This window comes from Tasmannia lanceolata, unplaced genomic scaffold, assembly GCF_043159265.1.
Source record: "Tasmannia lanceolata isolate RefF3 unplaced genomic scaffold, GAP_Taslan_0.1 ptg000029l, whole genome shotgun sequence".
NCBI lineage: Eukaryota > Viridiplantae > Streptophyta > Magnoliopsida > Canellales > Winteraceae > Tasmannia > Tasmannia lanceolata.
The window spans coordinates 9,305,401-9,327,190 of NW_027518706.1; the positions used below are offsets into that span (position 1 = coordinate 9,305,401).

Here is a 21,790-nt window from a genome sequence, read left to right on the forward strand (position 1 = left end):
TGTAAATTTCTCGTACCATATACTTTCTCTACTTACACCTAAGGCTGCAAATGAACCGAGCCGGCTCACGAACATGTTTGGGTTCAGCTCGTTAAAAGCTCGGCTCGGGCTCGTTCGTTTACTAAACGAGCCGAACTCAAGCTCGCCAAAATAAACAAGTCGAACTTGAGCTTTGTATAGTTCGGCTCGGAAAAACTGAACCGAGCCGAGCTTTAAAGGTTGGATTATGTTTGTTTTTTTATATATAAAATAAAAGAATGTGGGTTGTTTATTACAAATGAAGGTTTGGCCTAATAGTTAAGGCACTGGATTTAGAGGTATCTTGGGTTCAAATCCCACGGATGTCTGTCAGTTCGTTCCACTTAACGAGCTGAGCCCGAACACCCCAAAGTTCTGCTCGGCTCGGCTCATTTGCAGCCCTACTTACACCTTTCTTGGTTGATTTTGTGTGAGCTGCTATCGTACCACGTATCCAACAATACGTACAACCATTTTTTTATGACGAGAATGCCCTTACTTTTTTTTTAAATGACAAAAATGCAACTTGTTGTGGGCTTAGATTCTTTCTGCAAATTGCTCCTCCTAGAAAATATCAAACTACAAAACAGCCAGGGGCTAATTAAGAAAAAAGGAAAACACTTGGATAGAAAAAGGAGAAATATCTAGACCCTCAATTTATGAGCTCATTATCCAAAACGATCATTAGCATTCTTCGTGTAAAATCATGGACCCCACCCCCATCAAAAATCGTGGCCCGACCCGAAGCATAGTGGGCCCACCGTTCAAAACAAAGGTGTAAAATGATGGGGGCTCGTCCGATGCATAGATTTGTGTGGAGATGAGGGACTCCTTCGTCGGTGTAAAATGGTGGGGCCCAACATATGCATAGATTTGGGTAGAGATGGTAGGCCCTACCTAGTAAAATGTTGGGCCCCATGCATAGCATAAATGGGTGTAAAATGATGGGCCTCGCCATATCAAAACATGCATTGTAAACCGATAGGCCCCATCTAGACATCCATAGTTAGCAAAACGTGATTGGTGAAAAAATGGGATGAGAAAAATTCAAGTTTAGTACGGTTTTGATTCATAAAACATAGTAAAAAACTTAAACACAAAAAATACTTTTAAAAATTTGCTATTTACAAATTATAACGAGTATTGAACGGCAAAGCAATAAAACATGGTGTTGGGATAAAATCGACGACCCCTATGAGATCTCGACACGTGGCATGAAGCACGCAGGCGGGCCTCCCCATCCATGTCTCTATCCGTTGCTCCTCTAACTCACGTCGCCGCCTGAAATAGAAAGTTTGTTGCTTACAAAAGCCCCCCCGCTCAAAGATATAGGATTGGCTCTTCGATCCCTTCACCATCTCACCATCGTCTTCAACCTTGGAAAACCAAGTAAGCTTGCATTCCTGTCATTTACATCACTTTGTCTTCACTGTGATATCGATTTTTGACTTGAGCGTGGGAGTGGGTTCCCGAAGCCAAAAGCCCGGGACCCCTAACCTTTCTCTGTGAGCGCAAGACACCATAGATTGAACTTCTAGTAGCCCTTAGATCGGAGAACCAGATTTTGGAATCATCATATTGGCGCCATGCGTGGGACTTGTTCTTAAGACCGACTAAAAAATGGCTAAAAACGCCACCAACCCCCAGCCAAGTGATGGACATTGTCACGCCCCCAACCGAATTCCGGTCTAGGCACATAACGACGCCACATATTCATCAACAATGAATATGTAAGGCATTCATACTAGAACCATGCAATAAACAGAGCCACTAAAACAATAACTAATTAATTAATTCACCATCAGAATAATCTATGCGGAAACTAAAATCTCTTGTCCAATGAACTACATCAATTTAAACCAAATGAAATAACTAGATGTTCATTCCTACTAAAGCTATTGTCTCAATTAAACTTAATAATTGTAAATAATAAACTCCTAAACTATCACCCTTGCTCACTCCCAAGCTCGCGAAATCAAGCATCCTACTATTCTCCACCTGTAACATAGAATGCGTGGAATGAGCTAATGCCTAGTGAAATAGATATGTCTACACTAATAATATGATAGCAATCAATAAAAACATCATAACTGGCAATCTATGCAATAATTGTAACTGGCATAACAATCTAGCTAGCAAAACTGTATAACTGGCATTAACATGCATAACTGTATATGTAACTGTGCCTGATGCCTAGTGTTGTGAGACTAGTACTGCTAGACTACGTAGCAAACGGAACCTGCCTAGTAACTCGTAGGAAGCTGAATCCCAACGATCTCGTACGTGATTACACCCCTGAAAATACTACGTAGGGTTATAACTACGGCTTGATTTGTGACCTTCATTCGACCGCCTAGAAAAAGTCTCATACACTAGTAATAATGCAAAACACTTCGTCCCAAGGATATTAACCGTTGCATCCTTACTCGGACAACACCATGTCCTGGTACAAAACTGTGACTATAAAGTCTGACTGACACATACATGCATGTGGTAGATCCGAACTAGGAGTCATACCATGCTGTGAATCATGGTTTTAAATTTCGGACGAAAATTTCGGATTTCGGTGGATACCGACACCGAAATAACACTTATCCAAAATGGTATTTTATTTCGGGCGAAAATTCAAATTTTCAACAAAAAAACCTGTTTTTATTTTATTTTAATATTTGATCGAAATTTCGGCCAAAATTTAATATTGAATAAAATAGACTTTTCTTTATTGTACCGGATTTCGACCGAAATTTTGAACTTTCAGGGGTCCGAAACCGGTACCGAAACCAACATTTTAAATCATACTGTAAATATTGGCCCTTGTGTACACCAACACAATTAATATTATTCAAAAAACATGCATAACTTTGCATAATAAATTATATTTGATATGTAGAATAACTGTGGTAGAACATGTCTACTCACCTGTTATACTTGTCTGTGTTTATTTCCCGTGAACAAGATCCTCAAATCACTGTGTAGTATCACCTACAATCCATATTAACCCTTAATTGACACTTTGGATTAATATCTAGGTCTTACGGGGCAAACATGTGCCCCAAAAAACTGATTAGAAAACTTCTCAAAAATCGACCCCCAAATAGTGTGTTCGGGCGTCCGAGACTCGCGATTTGGGTTTTCCCAATTCGCGCAAGAACACTATTTTTCTTTGGTTTTCTACCCGAAAACCCTTCCTTCCTTTTCCTTTAAGCATATTAAAATATCTTAACAACTTCTCTTAATTTCCTTGATTGATTAGGGTATCAACGCGAAATGAAAATGAAGATCTTCGGAAAAATCAATTCCCACAACCCCAGTCTTTGGTTCTTAACTCGAGAAACACAAAAGTTGATTTAATAACTATAAGTATAGTATAATCTTTATTCCAAAGAGATCTAAATCTCTGTAGAGAGTAGAATAAACCATAATTGTATTTTAATTATATTTACATACCTCTTTAGGAGATGGATTTCCAAGCTTTTCTCCATTCTCCTTTCCCAAAACTCCACACGTTTTCTCTTTAGGGTTAAAGTTCTAAAATCTGTAGCTTCGGTTTGTTTTTTATAGATTCTTGTTTTTAAGAGTCCTAAAGTAACAGGCTTTTAGAAGCCCTAATTTACTCCAATTAGGAAAGTATCTATCTTCTCTTTTTATTTATTTTTATTAATTATATAAGACAAAAAATTTCGGGACAAAAATACCCCCTTCCAAAAACGTGAGTTTTGGGGTATTTCATACACCGACGAGCTAGACAGGATAAATGTCCTCTGGATATGAACGACTCGAATATCATATCCTTCTCTAATGAGGACTACCATGGCATCATGCCCCCCATGATGACACCACGGTCATCCGGCTTACCACCGCGGACTTTAATGTTGAAAAAGTGCTGGTCAACACCGGAAGCTCCGTGAACATCCTGTACTATGACGCATTCAATCAAATGCACCAAGGGTCCGATAATCTCACCCTGGTAGTTAAAATAAAAAACAAAATTTGGTTCCTTTGGTTGACCGAACCCTGTTTTATGGGTTTTTAATATAGCCGCAACGACTAGTTGAAAGCTAGCCGTTATGGCATTGAAACGGTTAGTTTTTGGTCTCCTTGCATATAAATAAGGGTTCTACCCCTTTATACCGTAGATTAACACTCCAAAAACTATTCGGAACATTCTCTTGAGTGCTTAAACACCCTTGTGCAGCTCTCGGAGATTATTAGAGGGATTGGAGATAAGAACAAACTTGTACATCTTTGTTTTTGTTATTGCAAGCTTCTTGTTGTAATTGTCTTTGTGGAGGCTTTATCTTTATCCTTCTTTCATCTTTGTAATTGGCGGAGGGCGCTAAGAAGACCCTTGAAGACAAGCTTGGGGTCATGCACGAGGCACGGGATCAACCTCGGGGATGGAGCTTTTGGGGACAAGAAACTTGTAAACTGCTTGAAGTACGCATATAAGGAGTCCAGTTAGTGGAAGCTTCGAAGGGGATATTCGAGGAGTGGAGGTGGGTCTGGGTTTGAACCGAACCGTTTGTAAAAATATATAGTGCAGGCTACTCTTTCTCTTTTTTTCTGTGTGTACATGTGTTTTTATCTTCTTGATCTTAATTGCAAATTGTTCTCTTGGTTTAATTTTAATATAGTTTTAAAAAGAACAACAAGTTTCAAAACCCAATTCACCCCTCTTGGGTTGCCTACCTGGGGCCACATGGTATTTATAAGATCAATCTCCAAGGTTGACTAGGTGAGTCAACGAGTTGGTAGATACACATGTGCATTGCCCGCATTGATCGAGTCAATCGGAGTCAAAATCACGATGATTGAATGGTGTGTAGTTGGTACTTCAGAAGGCAAGTGGTGATTTACGGCAATAGCATACTGGTGACGACATCAACAGAAAATCTTCAAGTGGCTGGGAAACAAGCCAAGGTGGAGATTGTTAGAAAAGTTACCTTGATTCCTATCACAAGCAAGTTACATTTTGTGGTTTCTTCTTGGATTTTTTCTCTCGAGTTTCTCTTGGGTATGGTGGTTGAGTGAAGCAAGGGAAAGGGTTGTAGGTTTGTGGGATCTGGGTTAATACATTGTAATCCTTGTATTGTTCTTCTCATAATGGTAGATCGTGTTATCGGCCGTGGACGACATCTTGGCTGAACTGCGTGAATTTCGATGTTCATCTTGTTGCTTGTGTTTGTTTTTACTTTTCTGTTAATTTATGCATGACCGGATCCGATTTACCCAACTGATTTTTTCAGCACCCACGTCCCCATTCAAAACTTATTGGCGTATTTTCGTCTTTTTATAAGGTAATTTTTGTCTTTTCACATTTACGGATATTTTGTTTTTTTATAAGTAAATTTTTTTTGGTCACAAATTGATGGCATGAATTGATTTGCAAAATCCACTCAAACAAGATGACTTTATTTGTCAAATGTCATGCTTTTCTTCCAAATTAAGAGGACTTCTTTGCCATGTTCTGATAATTGCACAAACTTATGTTGTCTTTTACTATTTAACAAAGTGTCAAAAGTTAAACCGAAGGATGCCCTTTGAAAAGATAAGGGATGAAAGGGCACTGCCCTGGATTGTAAATCACCAAATTGCATTTATGTTCTTTGGCTTTTCATCCCGTTTAATGCAGTTTGGTGATTTAAATCCAATGGGGTGGCATTTCATCCCCCTTTTTTTTTGCAAGGGCACTCTTCATTTTAGAACTCCTCTATTACAATTCCCAAAAATGCGATCACAACTTTACAAGGCCATTAAATAAGAAAAGACAAGGTGATCTCGTGCAATCATGAAAACAAGGCCGTGCCAGTATAAGTAACCTTAAAACCCAACAAAATCTCCTCCATCTTCTTTGGCTCCAAAAGAAAGAAAAAAAACCCAAGAGAAAGGGTATCCTGGCCATGGCTATGGGAGCAGCAAACGCCACTCTCTTCATCCTTAACCCCCGCCTCAAACCCATCTCTAAAACCCTAATCTCTCTCTCCTGCCCCTTCTCTTTCCTCCCAAATCGCCCTTTCTCTCTTCGCCCTCTCTCCCTCTGTCAAAACTCTCATGAAAACCCATCACCTTCCGTAAAAACAACAACAACAACAACAACCCAAGGTCGTTCTGGGGCTCTATCTCCCTCTCCGGTTATCGAAACCCCGACGATTATCGACGTTAATCCGCCACGAGGAACGAGGGATTTTGCTCCCGAGGATATGCGTATTCGAAACTGGCTTTTTCACAATTTCAGAGAGGTTTGTAAGTCCACCTCTATTAAATGTTAATGTAGATTGAAGTTGGGTTTTCCTTGTTTTTGGTTCTTATGTCTATCATGGGTTTTGTTAGGGTACTGGATAATGTGCATTGGAAACTTAATTTTACACATGTTCGACTTTTAAAAAAAGTCTCAAAACAAGTTTAAAATGATTGCAAAATTAAGTTTCCAATGCACATCACTCATTAGCAAATTTATACTTCAACGCTCCCCCTCACGTGTGGTCCCTCTTTTTTTTGGGTTGGCTCTATGGTGCATGTGACCCATCTTTTGGGTTGGCCGTACACATGGATTTTTAATGTCTAAGGACTTGTTGGGTTTTAAACCCAAGACACAATAGCTTTGATCCTATTTGAAAATTAGAGATGGTGTTATTTAATCATCTATACTTCAACACTACCCCCTCATGTGTGGCCAATCCTTTTTTTGGGTTGGCCATGTGATGTAATAGCTCTGATACCATGTGAAAATTAGAGATGGTGTTATTTAATCATTTAGACTTCAACACTCCCCCCTCGCATATGGCCTCACCCACAAAGCCACACCCCACCCCCCCCCCCCCCCCCCCCCCCCCCCCCCTCCCTCTTTTTGGGTTGGCTGTATGGCACATATGGCTCCTCTTTTGGGTTGGCCGTACAAGTGGATTTCTAATATCAAAGAGTTGTTGGGTTTTGAACTCAGAATGCAATAGCTCTGATACCATGTGAAAATTAGAGATGATGTTATTTAATCATTTATACTTCAACATGTTGATGGGGTGTGTTCTCTAATTCTTTAAAAAGGTCTCTCGGATATTGGCATTTGAAGAGGTTGATTTTCCCGTCCTTGAGTCGGAAGCGCTATATATAAGAAAAGCAGGGGAGGAGATCACTGAGCAGGTCAGAAAATTGTATGTTGTAATACTTTAACTTCTTTCATGTTCAATGCCATTGGGGAAATTATTATTTCATGGAAAATTTAAAATTTCATTGTTCTCCATCGAAGTTTCTTTCTAATATAGTCCAACTTTTTTGAACGGAGTTTATTGGCTTTGTTGTGGTTATATTAATATTGTTCTTTTGACAACAGAGCTAGGTGACAATATCCCGTAACTTTTTAGCTGTAGTTGAACTTCAAAAATTGTCAGTATAATGCTAATTTGTTGCTTTACGAAGTTAAGAAACCATGAATTTTATAAGCTTTATCTTTATGTTTGGTAAAGGGATATAGATAGTTCAATTATCTCATTGATATTTCAAAGTTTTTTTTTCTGCCAAAAAAATCTTGAACTATTGCGACTGCGAACAAAGGAGAATAATTTTTCCATTCAGTTTGCCGTTGTAGTCTTGGGATTTGGTTTCTCCGGTTGATTTGAGAGATGATACATCTTATGCATAATCACTCGAAACATCTTATCATATTAATAAATCATGGAGAGGAGCATCTCTTCTATTTTAATTAAAATCTGGAAAATGGTCACATGGGAGTCTCTTGAAGCATATCTGAATAACCTAATTTTGTGGGTTTCAGTAATAATTTGAAACAGGGAAATGTATGGGGGGCTGTTAATCTGGAGAGTGTTTTAGTAACTAACCACGCAAAGCTCTACAAAATCATAATATATTAGGATAAGTGTCCTTTGTATGTACAACCCAATTTGCAAGCAATCACAAAATACAATTAGGTTTCACACCCAAACCGAACCTAAAGTATCTCATGAAATGCTAGCCTTCCAATCTGTCTGACCAGATTTCCTAGTCAGATTTGTGAATCAACATAGATATACTAAAGAACTAGGCCATATTAATTCCCCATATTCGACACATCCATTATTGTCCTAAAATTAAGCTCAAGTCCCCAAAATGATATAAATTGAGATGCTAGACCTTGAAACAACCAACAAAAGTCAAACATGCAATATGTTTATGTGGTAAGATTTTAATTCCAGAAAGCTGGAAAAAATGTTCCAAGTCAATGTGTGCGTCAACCTCCAGGATTTCTACTTTCAACCATCTTGAGCCTTTTCGGTATAGTTCTAAATGCCGACTGAAACTTACATGGACATGTTTCCATTCCCTCCCTATCAAAAGAATGTTCTTCTGTAGGCATGCATAGATTTTGGTAGCATTTCGGTGATGTCAATCGAAACGCCACCACTTTAGTAAATAAATTGCAGAACTTCAATGGACATGTCAAAATTTCGACCACAAGTGCATAGAAAAACTTGGGTTTTCATGTTTTTTCTTGGTAAGTGCTTATTTTATATTTTGTTTTGTTTCTTCGATTATGATGCAAATGCATTGACTAATTACTGATTTGATGCATTTGCGCACAGATCAGTGCATGCAGTTTTATTTTTCATAGATTTATGCTTTTGAAAATTGGAGGATTTTTTCCCCTCCCAGAGTATGCTTTTGGATGTATTGCTATTCTAGACAGTATCCTCACGGTTGGTCACTTGTGATAGCACAATGTCATTATTGTGGAACATTGTGCTTTATGCCTTCAGGTGGGCGAGATTATTGAAATATCTTCATTCATTGCAGGTTGTCCAGTGAGATCCAGAATTTAATTTTAAATTCATCTCCGCTTAAGATGGTTGGATATGCCCAAACCATCTTAAGCAGAGATGCGAATGCTTAGATGGATGTGCCGCCACACATGGTTAGATTAGATTAGAATTAAAAATGAAGACATCCGTAAAAAGTTGGGGGTGGCACCAATTGAGGAGAAGATGAGAGAGCACCGCTTAAGATGGTTTGGGCATATCCAATGTAGGCCTTTGGACGCTCCAGTGAGAAGAAGTGACTCGTGCCAAATTGATGGAGTAAAAAGAGGTAGGGGCAGACTGAAAACAACTTGCGTAGAAATAGTGAGGAAAGACTGGAGGGCTAGGAACATAACATAGAACATGACCTTGGATAGGATAGAATGGAAGAAAATGATCCATGTAGACGAACCCAACTAGTGTCAGGAGTAGACTTAGTCAATTTGAGCCGGGTGGATCCTTTCACCTTCTTGATGAAAATTTTCTGAAGGATTCATTAGCCGACCCCAACTAGTTTGGGACAAAGGCTTAGTTGAGTTGAGTTGAGTTGCTTGGGTTTTCCCTAAGAATTTTAGTTATCTTTTTATTTGTTGGAACCTTGTGTCCTGGACTTTGAAGGGAAGAACTCTTTTGTGTTTGGCACCCTTGGCAGTGATTTGGGAGATATAGGAAGAAAGAAATATGCTGATCTTCGAAGGGTCAACTAAAGGTTCTCGTTCAATCTATTAGCTGATTTTATCAATGATTGTCAGATGACCTGGAGTTCTCCCTTGTTTTAGGGGATTTTTTTTTTGATGACGTAGGATGTCCCCACCCCCTTTCTTTTAGGGGAATTTCTGAATCTATTATGTGCCGCTCATGGATAGAGGCGTGCCCGAGTAATGTGGTGCCTAGCTCTCCTACACCTAGTGGATCCCCCCTATTACTAAGGCAAGTTAAGCTTAACTTTGATAGATCCGACATAAACCCGGGCTCAACTAGAGTTGGGGGTCTTCTAAGAGATGACAAAAGTGTTAATAAGTGGGCCTTTTCTGGCCCTGTTGGGATCAAATATGATAATGAAGCACGGTGTAAGGAAATTCACTCAATTTCATAAGGTGACTAAGCATAGGCAGCCTCTTCCCATGGAGATTTGGTAATGCAATTGACTTCTTTTAATCAGATAGCTAGTCACACCTTGAGATTCCAGCATCTGAGGAGATTTGCTAACAGTGAGACTGATTCTCTTGTCCGGGCTAGAGTAAACAGGCTAAATTTAGGGATTTTTTATTATCCTCCTCGAGGATAGCAGCTTATGCTTTTGGTTTGTATTTGGCCATCTTGGTCCGCTGGGCTTTGTCCCATTCTATCATTAATATCAATTGCCATTCAATAAATAAATAAATAAAATTGGAAAAATATAGTTTTGAATAAACTAATCATATATTCATAGGAATTTTTATTATATGTGACTTGTTACTTGATGTATTGGTTGACATGGTCAGTTTTTTTAAATTTTTAAAAAATGAATATTTTATTTTTTTGTTAAAAATCCTTTAAATATAGGAAAAACTACATTAAATTTTTTTTATCATGTATATATGTAAATGTATTATATGCATGTTAGATCATATTTTTTACATGAGTTACTTTTTTGAGACCAACTATATGCTAGTTATTCTTACCTGATCTATCAATTAATGGAGTTTTTTTAATTTTAAAAATTAATTATGCTATTTATTTTTGGTTAAATAATCCTGTAAATTTCCATCAACATATTGTATCCCATTATATTGTACTTTCTTTTTGAAATTACTGAATTGAGTGGCTTTTTCTTACATTTTGTGTTTATTCGAAGCATATGCACGTGGTTGCATATATTTTGTGTACAATGAACCGTTACTGTTCTAGACATGCACGACAATACATGTCATTAGGTTTTTTTTTTAAATCTTGTTAAGCCATTATGGATGTTTGTATTGCTTATGTGATGGTTTCTTATTATGCGTTTGTGCTTGTTCTTGCATTTTCTATAGTTTCATCTTTTTTTTTGAATGGTTGCAAATTTCATTCAAAAAGAAAAGGGAAGACCAAGGTGGTCAACCCACAAGTACAAAGAGAATCCACAAGAAGAACATAAACGTAGCTACAAAATAAACACAAAGATTAGGGATGAAGGAAATCAAACATCTCCAATCCCTGCTTCCCAACACCATCCCTAGCAAGTCTGTCATTTTGCCACACTGTTAGCGGACCTTCTGGGATGTTTAAATATTATTGACAACCCTTCCACCGGTCTTGAATCTCGTCAAAGAATAGGAGGGACTGACAATCCCCTAAGCCACCGAATGACATTCATGGAGTCTCCCTCACCTATCACCTTGTCCCCTAATCATTATTCAAACACTTGATTCCCTGATGAACGGCCCTAACCTTCGCCTCACTTGCATCTGCTGCCCCGATAGGTCCTGAAAGGGCCCAGATCACAATGCCACTCGAGTCTTTAAGGACACCGCCTATGCCTGTTGCATCTGAAGTTTCATCTTAAAGTTCCATTATTTGCATGCATTTCCATAAACTTCTATGGTTTTATATTATTTCCACCAAAATCTATGATTGAAACCGACATGTTTCCATTTTCATTGAGACCTACGTGTAAACCAAAACCGACATTTAAAACCATGCTTTTCGGACAATCAGACCTAGGAATGATGAACCTAGGCTCACTTGCTTTTCCACTTTGAAGAATACATAATATTTTAGGGAGAGAATAGAGTTAAATGCCCTATGTGGGGTCCAATATTTATATTAACACAATAATTACTTAGACAAAACCATTCAAAAAGAAAAAATTACCTGGTCAACATATCCCTAATTAATGGAAGGAATGATTACTGACTGAAAATCCCTTTCACTGAAAAGATTTTACAACATATATTTGTTTGCCCATTTCGAAAAAAAAAAAAAACATAAATTTGTTTGCTTGTTCTTGTACCAAGGATTGAAATTTCGGTTTCGTTCCCAGCCGAACACGAAATTTCAGCGGCAATTTTGATTTGATGGAAATTTCGATGAAAATCTTTAAATTTCGGCTGAAATTTAAAACCATGCTTTATACTTGCTATGCTTGGACACCTAGGACCACACTTAATTTGACAAAATCTATGATGAAAATAGACATGTTTCCATTTTCATGGCAGCCTACACGTATACGGAAACTGAAATTTAAAACCTTACTTTTCGATTAGACCTAGGAATGATGAAACGTAGACTCACTTGCTTTGCCACCATGCTAAAGAAGAAGAATACATAATTTTTTAGGGAGAGAATAGACTTACATGCCCTATGTGGGATCTAATATTTATATTAATGAAAAATATCACTAATTAATATAGGGAATGATTAATGACTGAAATTCACCATTCAAAGAAAATAAAAATGACTGAAATTCCAATGACCACAAAAGATTTTGCGATAAATTTGATTGCTTGCTTTTGTACATGCTATTCTTGGGCAAGGATCACGGTTAATTTGGCCCTTCAAGGTTCATCCCACTCTTTGCATGATGATGGTGCAGCCACAATGCCAGCTTATTCTAAGAAGAAAGAGGGTGTTATGAAGTTAGAAACATAGGAAAGAAAATGGAGGGTTTTTTGGAAGTTTCTAAGAGGGTAAGAATATGTCAATCTAGAGGTAATAAAGCAGGGAGAAGGACAATATGGAGATTCTTAAGGGGGGATGAAAAGATTGATTGATGGGATATTCTTCTTTAAAGGTAATGAGAGAATATTCGTCACCGTGATATGACTATTGGATTGAATATTAAAATTGAAAGCAATTAGGAGCCAATGCTCTACTCTTTCCCTTACTATGAAATAAGTTGTTGATGGATGTGGCAAATGGAAGCTAAAGATAATTTGGGGGCCTTCGTACAGGGTCAGCAGGGATATAATTGCAATGCTTTCAGCCTGTTTTAACAAGAACCTTCATGCTGAAGCCTCCTCATTTGTCGGAGATGATGCTATCATGTTGCTTTTCGACGCGGTAATGCAGTCGTTGGTTGCTAACACCTTGCTAAAAATGCTTGATGGGCAAGAGTGCAAACTAGACTCACTGGGCCGAGAGCAACCCCCTTTTCTCGAGGGGGTAAAGGCTTCTCAGTTGGTTGACAAAAATGAGGATCCCAATTCCCTTTCAGAATTAGTCATGGTTAGTCATGGTCTTACAAACTATACTAATGGTATGGACGCTTGCTTCATCCAAATGTGTAAAAGATAATAGCCACACTTAAAAGCTGAATACTCTACTGTTGAGTCAGCAATTCAAAGAAATATGGTGTATATATATGCTTCGACAAATTGCATTATGTTTATTCCCATCGGCTAGGGGGTTTGCCGCCTTGATAATAATGAGATGACGTCTTCTTTGAACTTTCGTAGTAAATTTCTTGCTTTATTTATCTTAGTTTTCAATCATGTAATAAGAAACTTATGGCAGCTTGGTCAAAAATAAATATTTAATATTGCTGCTTGTTTTTTAAGTGGAAACTTTCTGCCATTGCTGGCTATATGCTTACATCCAACAATTGGATATTTATTTTTCCAGTTAAATTACTTGCTTAGTTGCTTTATTTATCTTTTGAAGGTTAAGAGATTCTCATACCTGGTTTTCAATCATGTAATAAAAAAAACTTATTGTAGCTTGGTGAAAAGTAAATATTTAATATTGTTGCTGGTAATAATAAGTGGAAACATTCTGCCACTTGCAGGCTATATAAGTCCTGATCCTACTTTTGAAGATGATGCACAATCTAATCCTGTTACATGCTTTTTTTTTCATGGTCTTAAATGTTTAGAAGTGTCATTTATGCTGGTGAATCGCTGGCATGTGAGTTCTTATTTGACCTCATTCCTTTTTGTTCCTTCAGCTGTACAGTTTTGAAGATAAGGGAGGTCGCCGTGTTGCCCTGAGGCCTGAACTTACTCCTTCGCTTGCACGACTTGTGATACAAAAGGGGTATGCAAACATACCTTCTATTTGCTTGATTTCCTTTATGGAGACACTAAAAAGATTTTATCATTTCCATATTTTTCTCTTGCTCCTATAGTTTTTCTTTATTGAAGGTGCTAAAGTTATTTATCGAGTTATTTCCTTTCTAAACTTTGCATCCGGGTTTGGTGTTATGACTATTCACATCCAGAATTTGATATTATTCTCTCTCTTTTTTTCCTCCAGAAAGTCTATCGCCCTTCCACTAAAATGGTTTGCTATAGGACAGTGTTGGCGATATGAGCGGACAACAAGAGGTCGGCGTCGTGAGCACTATCAATGGAACATGGATATTATTGGCATTTCTGGAGTTGCAGTATGTTCTTATTAGCCCTTTCATGCACTGTATGTACTAATAAAATTGTCCCATATATGGTCGCTAATATTTGCACCCCCATTCATATATACATATTAGCTTTTAATTTTATTATATATGGATTCTTCTTGCCTGATCAATCGATAGATGCAGTCAGTTTTTTTTTTTTTTTTTCATTTTGAGACTTAGTCATTTTTTTCTTTGTTAGAAAATCCTTTAAAAATGGGGGAAAACCATATTTTTGAAAACAATTTATATACATATTAGCTTCTAATTTTTCATATTTGTTATTCTTTCTTGATCTACTGATTGATGGAGTATTTATTTATTTTGAAAATTATTTATTTTTGTTTGAAAATGTTTTATGAAATTTCATAAAACATTAATGAAATTAATGAAAATCCATTGTAAATTACTTAATTTATGAAATTAATGAATGAAGTGGTTTTTTCCACATCAATTCTGTCTATTTGAAGCCTATGTATATGGGATTGCGTACATTTTCAGTTTAGAATGGATATTATTGTTCTAGACATACGGGGCAACACACATCGTTAGGTTCTTTTTTTATTATCTTGTTTAACCATTATAGATGGTTGTCTTGATGGTCTTTAATTGTGTATTTGTACTTGACTGTAGCATTTCCTAAAGTTTCGTTTTAAAATTTCATCATTTGTATGAATTTTCGTTAACTTCTGTGATTTTATAGGATTTCAACAGATGTCTATGACTGAAACTGACATATTTCCGTTCATCGCAATTGACATGCACATTGAAACTGACATTTAAAACCTTGCATTCAAATTGCAAACTAAGAAATGATGTCTTTACATCTCCTTTATGTTAACCTAATTTTATATACGTGGACCTAATTCTAATTGTAGACCAACTCAAACTCTAGTCTACTTTACTTTCCTATATTGCTCCATACCCAAATTAGCTTTCTATTCAAGTTAAAGTCCCAACAACTCATAATAAAAATGTTTGACATGTTTTAAAAGACGCATAATTTTTCTTAATGTGGACTTTCCCAAACCTACTAAAAAACAGTGCTAAAATTAAGTCTAGGCTCAATATTCTTTGTAACAAAAAGTGGCATGTCTAGTCTGTTTTACTTTATAATCACGTCCTGTGGGTCCCATTGCTAATATCAATATGACGTTCCGCTGCTGTCCACAGCAAGATACCGGAGTGGCCCTTTTTATGTTTTTCATGCAACTCTTCTTTGATAAATAATTTACACCTTGGGGCCTGATTTGAGCCGCATCATGTGTGTGTGTGTGCGCGCGCGGGGGGGCGCGTGTGCAGTTTTACAGATTATATATGATATGTTTTATAGGTCTTATTGCAATAAATCATCATGTTCGGTGTGCGTGGGGGCCATGGATAGGCAGCTGTATATTGTTTTATTTGTTATATATGTTTTATAGCTTTTATTTCAATTAATGATTGTGTTTTGCTTCTTTTGGTTTCAGGCTGAAGCAGAGCTCATTTTTTCAATTGTCACGTTATTTAAGCGACTAGGACTCACAGCATCCGATGTGGGGTTCAAAGTTTCTAGCCGAAAGGTTTACATTCTAAGTGGCTCTCCTCTATGATATCAAATTGGGACAACAAGAGGTTTTTGATAATTCTTTCATATCAAGTACTTTTTATCTGCCTTCCATTTTACTTTCTAAATAGTTGTAATGGCTTGACAATGTATGGGGATTCAAATATATTCTTTTTTTGGAGAATAATCACGACTTGATTTCTTAAGCTACGTGTATCATATGATTTAGATTTTCTATTCTAAACATCTCTAGGCTCTAGTGAGCCGTTCTGGATGAATGATAAATCATTAAAGGATTTAACTTCCATTAAATGTCTAACATGTTAGTGATTTGATCGAAACTTATCCGTGACAATCATGATAATAATTTGAGATCTCAGTGGATTTTTGGTTTTGGAGAATAGAAGTTACTTCAAATATTGTACTTGTAAGTAGACTGGAATTGTGGCTTCTAGCTCACTGTGAAAATTCCTACAGCACATTAGGTTGAACTTTGGTTTCCAATGCATATTAGGACCCTTAGTCACGTCCTTAATCTCTTCAATAGCATCTGCAGAGCCACACGAACAACAATCCCTATCTGTAAAACGTCTGAGCACATTGAGAGCGTCACCCTCAATGATAACATGATCAAGAAGATCCTCATCCGCAAGCGAAATACCAAAGAGGAGGGCCTGCGCCCTGCACCTCAGCCTTATTACAGTCCTCCTCGCCAATAGGGCTCATGAAAGCCCATCTAATCTCCCTTTTAAAACTCCTAAGAAGACCCCTCCATGCTAGCTGGGTTCGGATTCCCTAAGGCTTGACTCATTGAAAACTAGCTTCAGAAATCCTATGGGAAGATCTCACCTAGGGCGATGGCTATTCTTACAACAACTGTTCAAACGAATTCCCTCTAAACCAAATCCAATCATCACCAGATTTATTTGGATGCAATCAAGCTTATTGCAAAAAAATGTAGGCCCACCAAATGTTTTTCCGTTGAATCTTTGGCTCTATCTCAAGCCAAATCACAGTACTTTATTCTAAAGGTTTTTGGGTGAATCGGAGAGTACCTTTAGTGTCAACTATTAAGTTGAATATTGATGATGAATCTAAAGGAGCCTGGGAGACTTCAGGGGTGGAGGAATCATAAGAGATCATAGTGCAAATGTTCTCCTAGCATTCTTGGATTTCTATTGTTTTGCCTTCGTCCTTGAGATTAATTCTCTTTGTATGCCTTTCTTTTCTTGAGGAAAAAAACGGAGAAATTCACAGTTTTTTGAGATTTATTCTTGGTGAAGATTATCACATTTTGGCACTTCTCTTTCCAATGGAGAAAATGTTGCTGCCTTACCAAGTTAGATTTAGATTGGTGAAACACTACGAGTATTGAAGAACTAAACAAGAGCTGGTTGATTTTTGACTAGCGGAAAGCATGGGAGCGACTACTTATTCATCTATGCATTCCTGATAGAAAATGACGACTCCTCTCCCCTTGATCAAGAATAGGGCTTGTTTTAGCGGTCATTAGTGGTATGTTCTTTAATATAGAATTTATAGCAAGGCATAAACTTTGGACAGGTTAGCCAAATTGGGTGTTGTGCAAGATTTTCATTCTTAGAACTCAGTTAGTGAGTATCGAGATCTATGGTTGAATTTATGTTAATGTAATTAATGAATCTTAAATTACTAGTAAATGAAGTTGTCATATAGGAATATTCTAGTTAATTATTAACGCAGTCATAGGATGGGTTTTACATGCTAAATCAGTCCAAGATGATAGTCATAATAGATCCAATTAATCATAGTTTTAAATAATCTGTCACATGGTAATTAGGGCATGAAACAATCTCCAAAACCATTAGAAAAAAAAACACAATCTCCAAAACTATCCAAAGAACAGATATAGGAAATAAAATGAGGGATTAAGAATAAATTCAGATTAGCAGCTATCAATTGGCCCTAATCAACATTTTGGAGGAGACAACCAAGAAGATCTCTCTCTCTCTCTCTCTCTATGGAAAACAAAATAGAATCTAAAATCCCTAAAATTCACGTCTTAACCCCCTTATAAAGCCTTACATAAAGTCGGGTGAAAAGAAACGATTATCACTCACCTAGGTCCCCTACTTTTAACATATACCAATACCCTTTTATGTCCAACTAGAAAACCTCTAAATAAGAGAGAAAAGTAACTAAACTAAGATGAAAGAAGTATCTCTAAGGCTACTTATGGGTCACGTGGGCCCTTTGGTGGGCCATGGCCCCCTTGCATGTTAATCCTTGTGGGCCATGCCTCACGCACGCATCAATTACCTTAATCTACCTGTGAAAAGCATTGTTGCTAGCAGATACATATTTGTTAACCATTAGTCTTTTTGCTATTCTTATAGGTCCTACAAGCGGTACTACAACGCTACTCAATACCCGAAAGCAAGTTTGGTGAAGTTTGCGTCATCATCGACAAGGTTAGTTTTATTCAGTTATAGAGGTTGTTGCCTTAGATATTCCGAGTTCTTATTTTGTACGTAGTTACAACTTACAAACAGTCATCAAGGGTATTGTGTACTCGTCGTTTAGAAGTAGCTCTGTCCAATTGAACCTAACTACATTATTGTTTTTAATTTATCAATTTTATTGGAACTGAGTTACACATTTACTTTGATTTGGTTTTTTTTCAGATGAGGAATGCTAGATTCACAGGCGCCCTTGCAAAAAAGGGTGCAAAGGACACCCCTATTGGTCAAATTCCACCAAAGACATTTATGATCTTAACTTTAAATGCCGTCTTCAATGGGATTTGACCAATGCAGGAGCCCTTTGCTCCCTGTTTTGCAAGGGCGCCTGTGAGTCTAGACCTCCTCTTTTTAGATACCTTCTCTGCTCATTTTCTTCCAAGCTTTGTTCAGTCCCTGGTAACTGTTTGCAGGATGTCTACGATGGTTTGACAAATGGATAGGATGCTTTTTTTTTTTTTTTTAAATTTTGAAATGAAAAAATGGATAAGATGCTTGTTTTGCTCTCAATGTTTCATGACTTGCTGAATTGCCTTGGTTATTGGTTTAATCATCTCTATGTAGGTCTATATTGGTATTCCAAATACTGATTTGACTTGGATAAGGGAGCATCTACTTGGTAATATCACGCGAGTCAATAGATTGTATATTTGTATGTTTTGAAGTTTATTTCATATTTATTTTTTATGATGCAAGGATAAATTTTGTATCTCTTTCTCACTTTCAAGTGGCATAGTATGTAATTTTCTCATTTACTTTATTAGTAAACAATAAGAGAAGTCATGTGGATTGATTGAACTCTCTCAACCTCACGACTTTTCTCCTTCCACGATCAACTCTTTGTTACCAACTTTCTTCTCTCTTTTCGCAATCCCAATTCTCTATGCCACATGATCTAGGGCTTTTCTTTCCTCATGTGTAGAAATCACGTGGTGTCTGCATTTATTTTTTCTTTCTGTATGTCTGAATGTCCTTACTCCTCTTTTGCTGGTCAAATCATAGAGGACAAATGATAAGATGCTATCCGATTGTTGAAGAGTATGTGAGGGTAGTTTAGGTATTACTTGTAGGAGTGAGGGTATTATAGTCTTTGTACTCATGTTGCCCTAGATGGGCCTATGTATACATCATTTACATGAGGTGCTCTTTAGTGGAGACTCTCCATCCTTCACTCCTCTACTTCTTCCTCTCTTCTAACCCTAGTCTCATTTCTTCATGGTATCAGAGAAGGTGATCCAATAGATAGGGCTGGCAATTTCACCCGTAAAAACAGGGATCCGCCCCGCGCGGGGTAGGGATGGGGATGGGGATTTAAAAAATTCCCCGGTGTGGGGACGGGGATGGCTCTGGGCCTGGCCCGATTCAATACCTTGCTTTATACCATTATCGATACATAAGTGCATTATCAAAAAAATTTATAGTTTTAAAATTCCAAAGCTGCCATTTGGCCTTTTGTCTTCTAGTGTTCGGGGCGGGGATGGGGATTAGATATTCCCCATGGGACGAGGACGAGGATGAGGATTCCCTGCCATCCTTGAAGCGGGGATGGGGAATTTTCCTTGAGGTGGGGACAGGGACGGGGAATGCAACATCCGCCCCGCCTCGTTGCCTGCACTGCCAATAGAGCTTGCCCTGAGCACAACTTCTGTTGCATTATTTTCCAGCAGACGGCCCATCTAGCTGTCCGCCCGGCCAGTACTGATTTCCATCATGATCCTCATCCCCAATTCCGCTACAAAGCAAATCCCTATCACATTCCTACCTCTCACTGCCATTCTCAGCTCTCTGTTCTCTTTGGAGCATTGAGTCAAATAGCTTGTAGTCAACCCGATCCTTCCACTGCATAGCTTAATCTTCTTCAACACTCACCCTAATCTCAGCTTGGTTCATTTATCTTTTCCCTCATTTTCTTCTTGTCTTCAGGTGACGATGTTCATGCCGTCGACCTTGTCACCAGACGATGGTTTCCCCCATCGTTGGTTGATTGTCTTTCACCTTCTTTTCTTCTTATCTCCAGGCGACGGTTTCCCCATCGACCTTGTCTCCGATGGTTTCCCCATCTGTGGTTATCTTCTCTTGGCGTTGTACTACTTCGCTGATGTTCGTTGTGCGCGCCTTTGGTGTGCCTTTTTTGCTCGATGGATAGCTGCTATTTCCTTGTTGAGGTGCTTCTGTTCGATCCGTCATGGTTTGCAGCTTTATTTACCTAGCTCTCATTCAGGGAGGCCCTGTTCTGTTCGCTCTCGCCGTAGTGCTGCTTCAGGGGGAGCTGTCCTTTTTTGTGGCTGCTGATCTCGACGATTTTACTCTCACGGTGGCCGTTATCTTTTATTATGCTTTCATTATGTATTCACCACACCAGCTTGAGGAGTGTTATACCAAGCTGGATGTGTGTATGAGCTTATTGTATTTTTTGTTATCTTTAGTTGTTTGTTTTAGTTTTTTTGTAGCAAGCTGGAGTTCCATAGTATATACACTCCTGCTTGAGGGGGAGTGTTGAAGAATATGTAAAGGTAGTTTAGGTATTACTTGTAGGAGTGAGGGTATTATTGTCTTTGTACTCATGTTGCCCTAGATGGTCCTATATATACATCATTTACATGAAGAGCTCCCTAGTGGAGACTCTCCATCCTTCACTCCTCTTCTTCTTCCTCTCTTCTAACCCTAATCTCATTTCTTCAGTTATGGTGTGATTGATCAAATGTGGAAGCTTGTTCGATGATTGTGTGTGAAGACTTTTGTTGCCGATCAAATTCTAGATTAGTATTTCTGTCCTTGTATGCTAAATCTGGAGTGAATATAGTGTTCTCCTTGCTCGTGTGGGTGATACGTCATCTGTACATAGTTGAGCGGCTCTCCTTATTCATGTGTGGTTTGTCCCCAAACATTGTCTGTACATAGTTGAAAGTCCCTCCTCCCTGTTCTTGTGTGTTGGATTGTGCCTGGACATCATCACAATCTTTAAATTGCTTGAGTTGGCTGCTATATGTTTTCTACATGACAATTGATAGTGAACATAACACATCCAATCATTGTTTTGAAAATCTTACGATTTATGATTCGATTTTATGATTCAAATCAAATCTTATGCATAACGATTTGAATCCCATGATTGAATCTTAATTTGTATAAATCTTACAATTTTCGATTGAATATTACGATTCGATCATAAATTGTATGATTTATACGATTCTTGCAATTTATCCAAATTAAGTTTTGTATAAGAGAAAATAGGAGCTTCTTTCGAAAGACCTCATTTCCTTTCTACATTACAAGAAGCCTTCAAAATCCCTCCCTCCCCACGACCACCACCCACCCACGCACCTACCCACACAACAACAACAACAACAACAACACCTTCTCTAGGGCTAATCAATAAAGGTCGCTGTGGGTGCTTGATGAAAAATTGATGTTATACATGAGGACAGTCTAGATTAATCAGACAGTAGATATGACGATTGGCTGAGGGAGAATTATCATATTATGACCTGGTTATGGAATAGCATTAAACCACAAGTGCACATGTGGTGTTGTTAGATACTTCCCAAAGAAGTTTGGGACAATGTAGGGGACTCATTCATCTGATGAAAAT

General features: G+C 37.9%; 1 protein-coding gene across 1 annotated transcript in view; it reads left to right on the forward strand.

Moving 5' to 3' along the window:
• The first annotated feature begins 5,858 nt into the window (after positions 1–5,858).
• Positions 5,859–21,790, forward strand: part of LOC143859319 (histidine--tRNA ligase, chloroplastic/mitochondrial-like) — a 30,023-nt gene continuing 14,091 nt past the window's right edge. The window contains exons 1-6 of the mRNA XM_077370043.1: positions 5,859–6,257; positions 7,060–7,155; positions 13,711–13,799; positions 14,019–14,148; positions 15,624–15,716; positions 18,076–18,150. Coding sequence (XP_077226158.1) covers positions 5,919–6,257; positions 7,060–7,155; positions 13,711–13,799; positions 14,019–14,148; positions 15,624–15,716; positions 18,076–18,150 — 822 coding nt within the window. The 5' untranslated portion in view covers positions 5,859–5,918. The remainder of the gene's footprint in view (positions 6,258–7,059; positions 7,156–13,710; positions 13,800–14,018; positions 14,149–15,623; positions 15,717–18,075; positions 18,151–21,790) is intronic.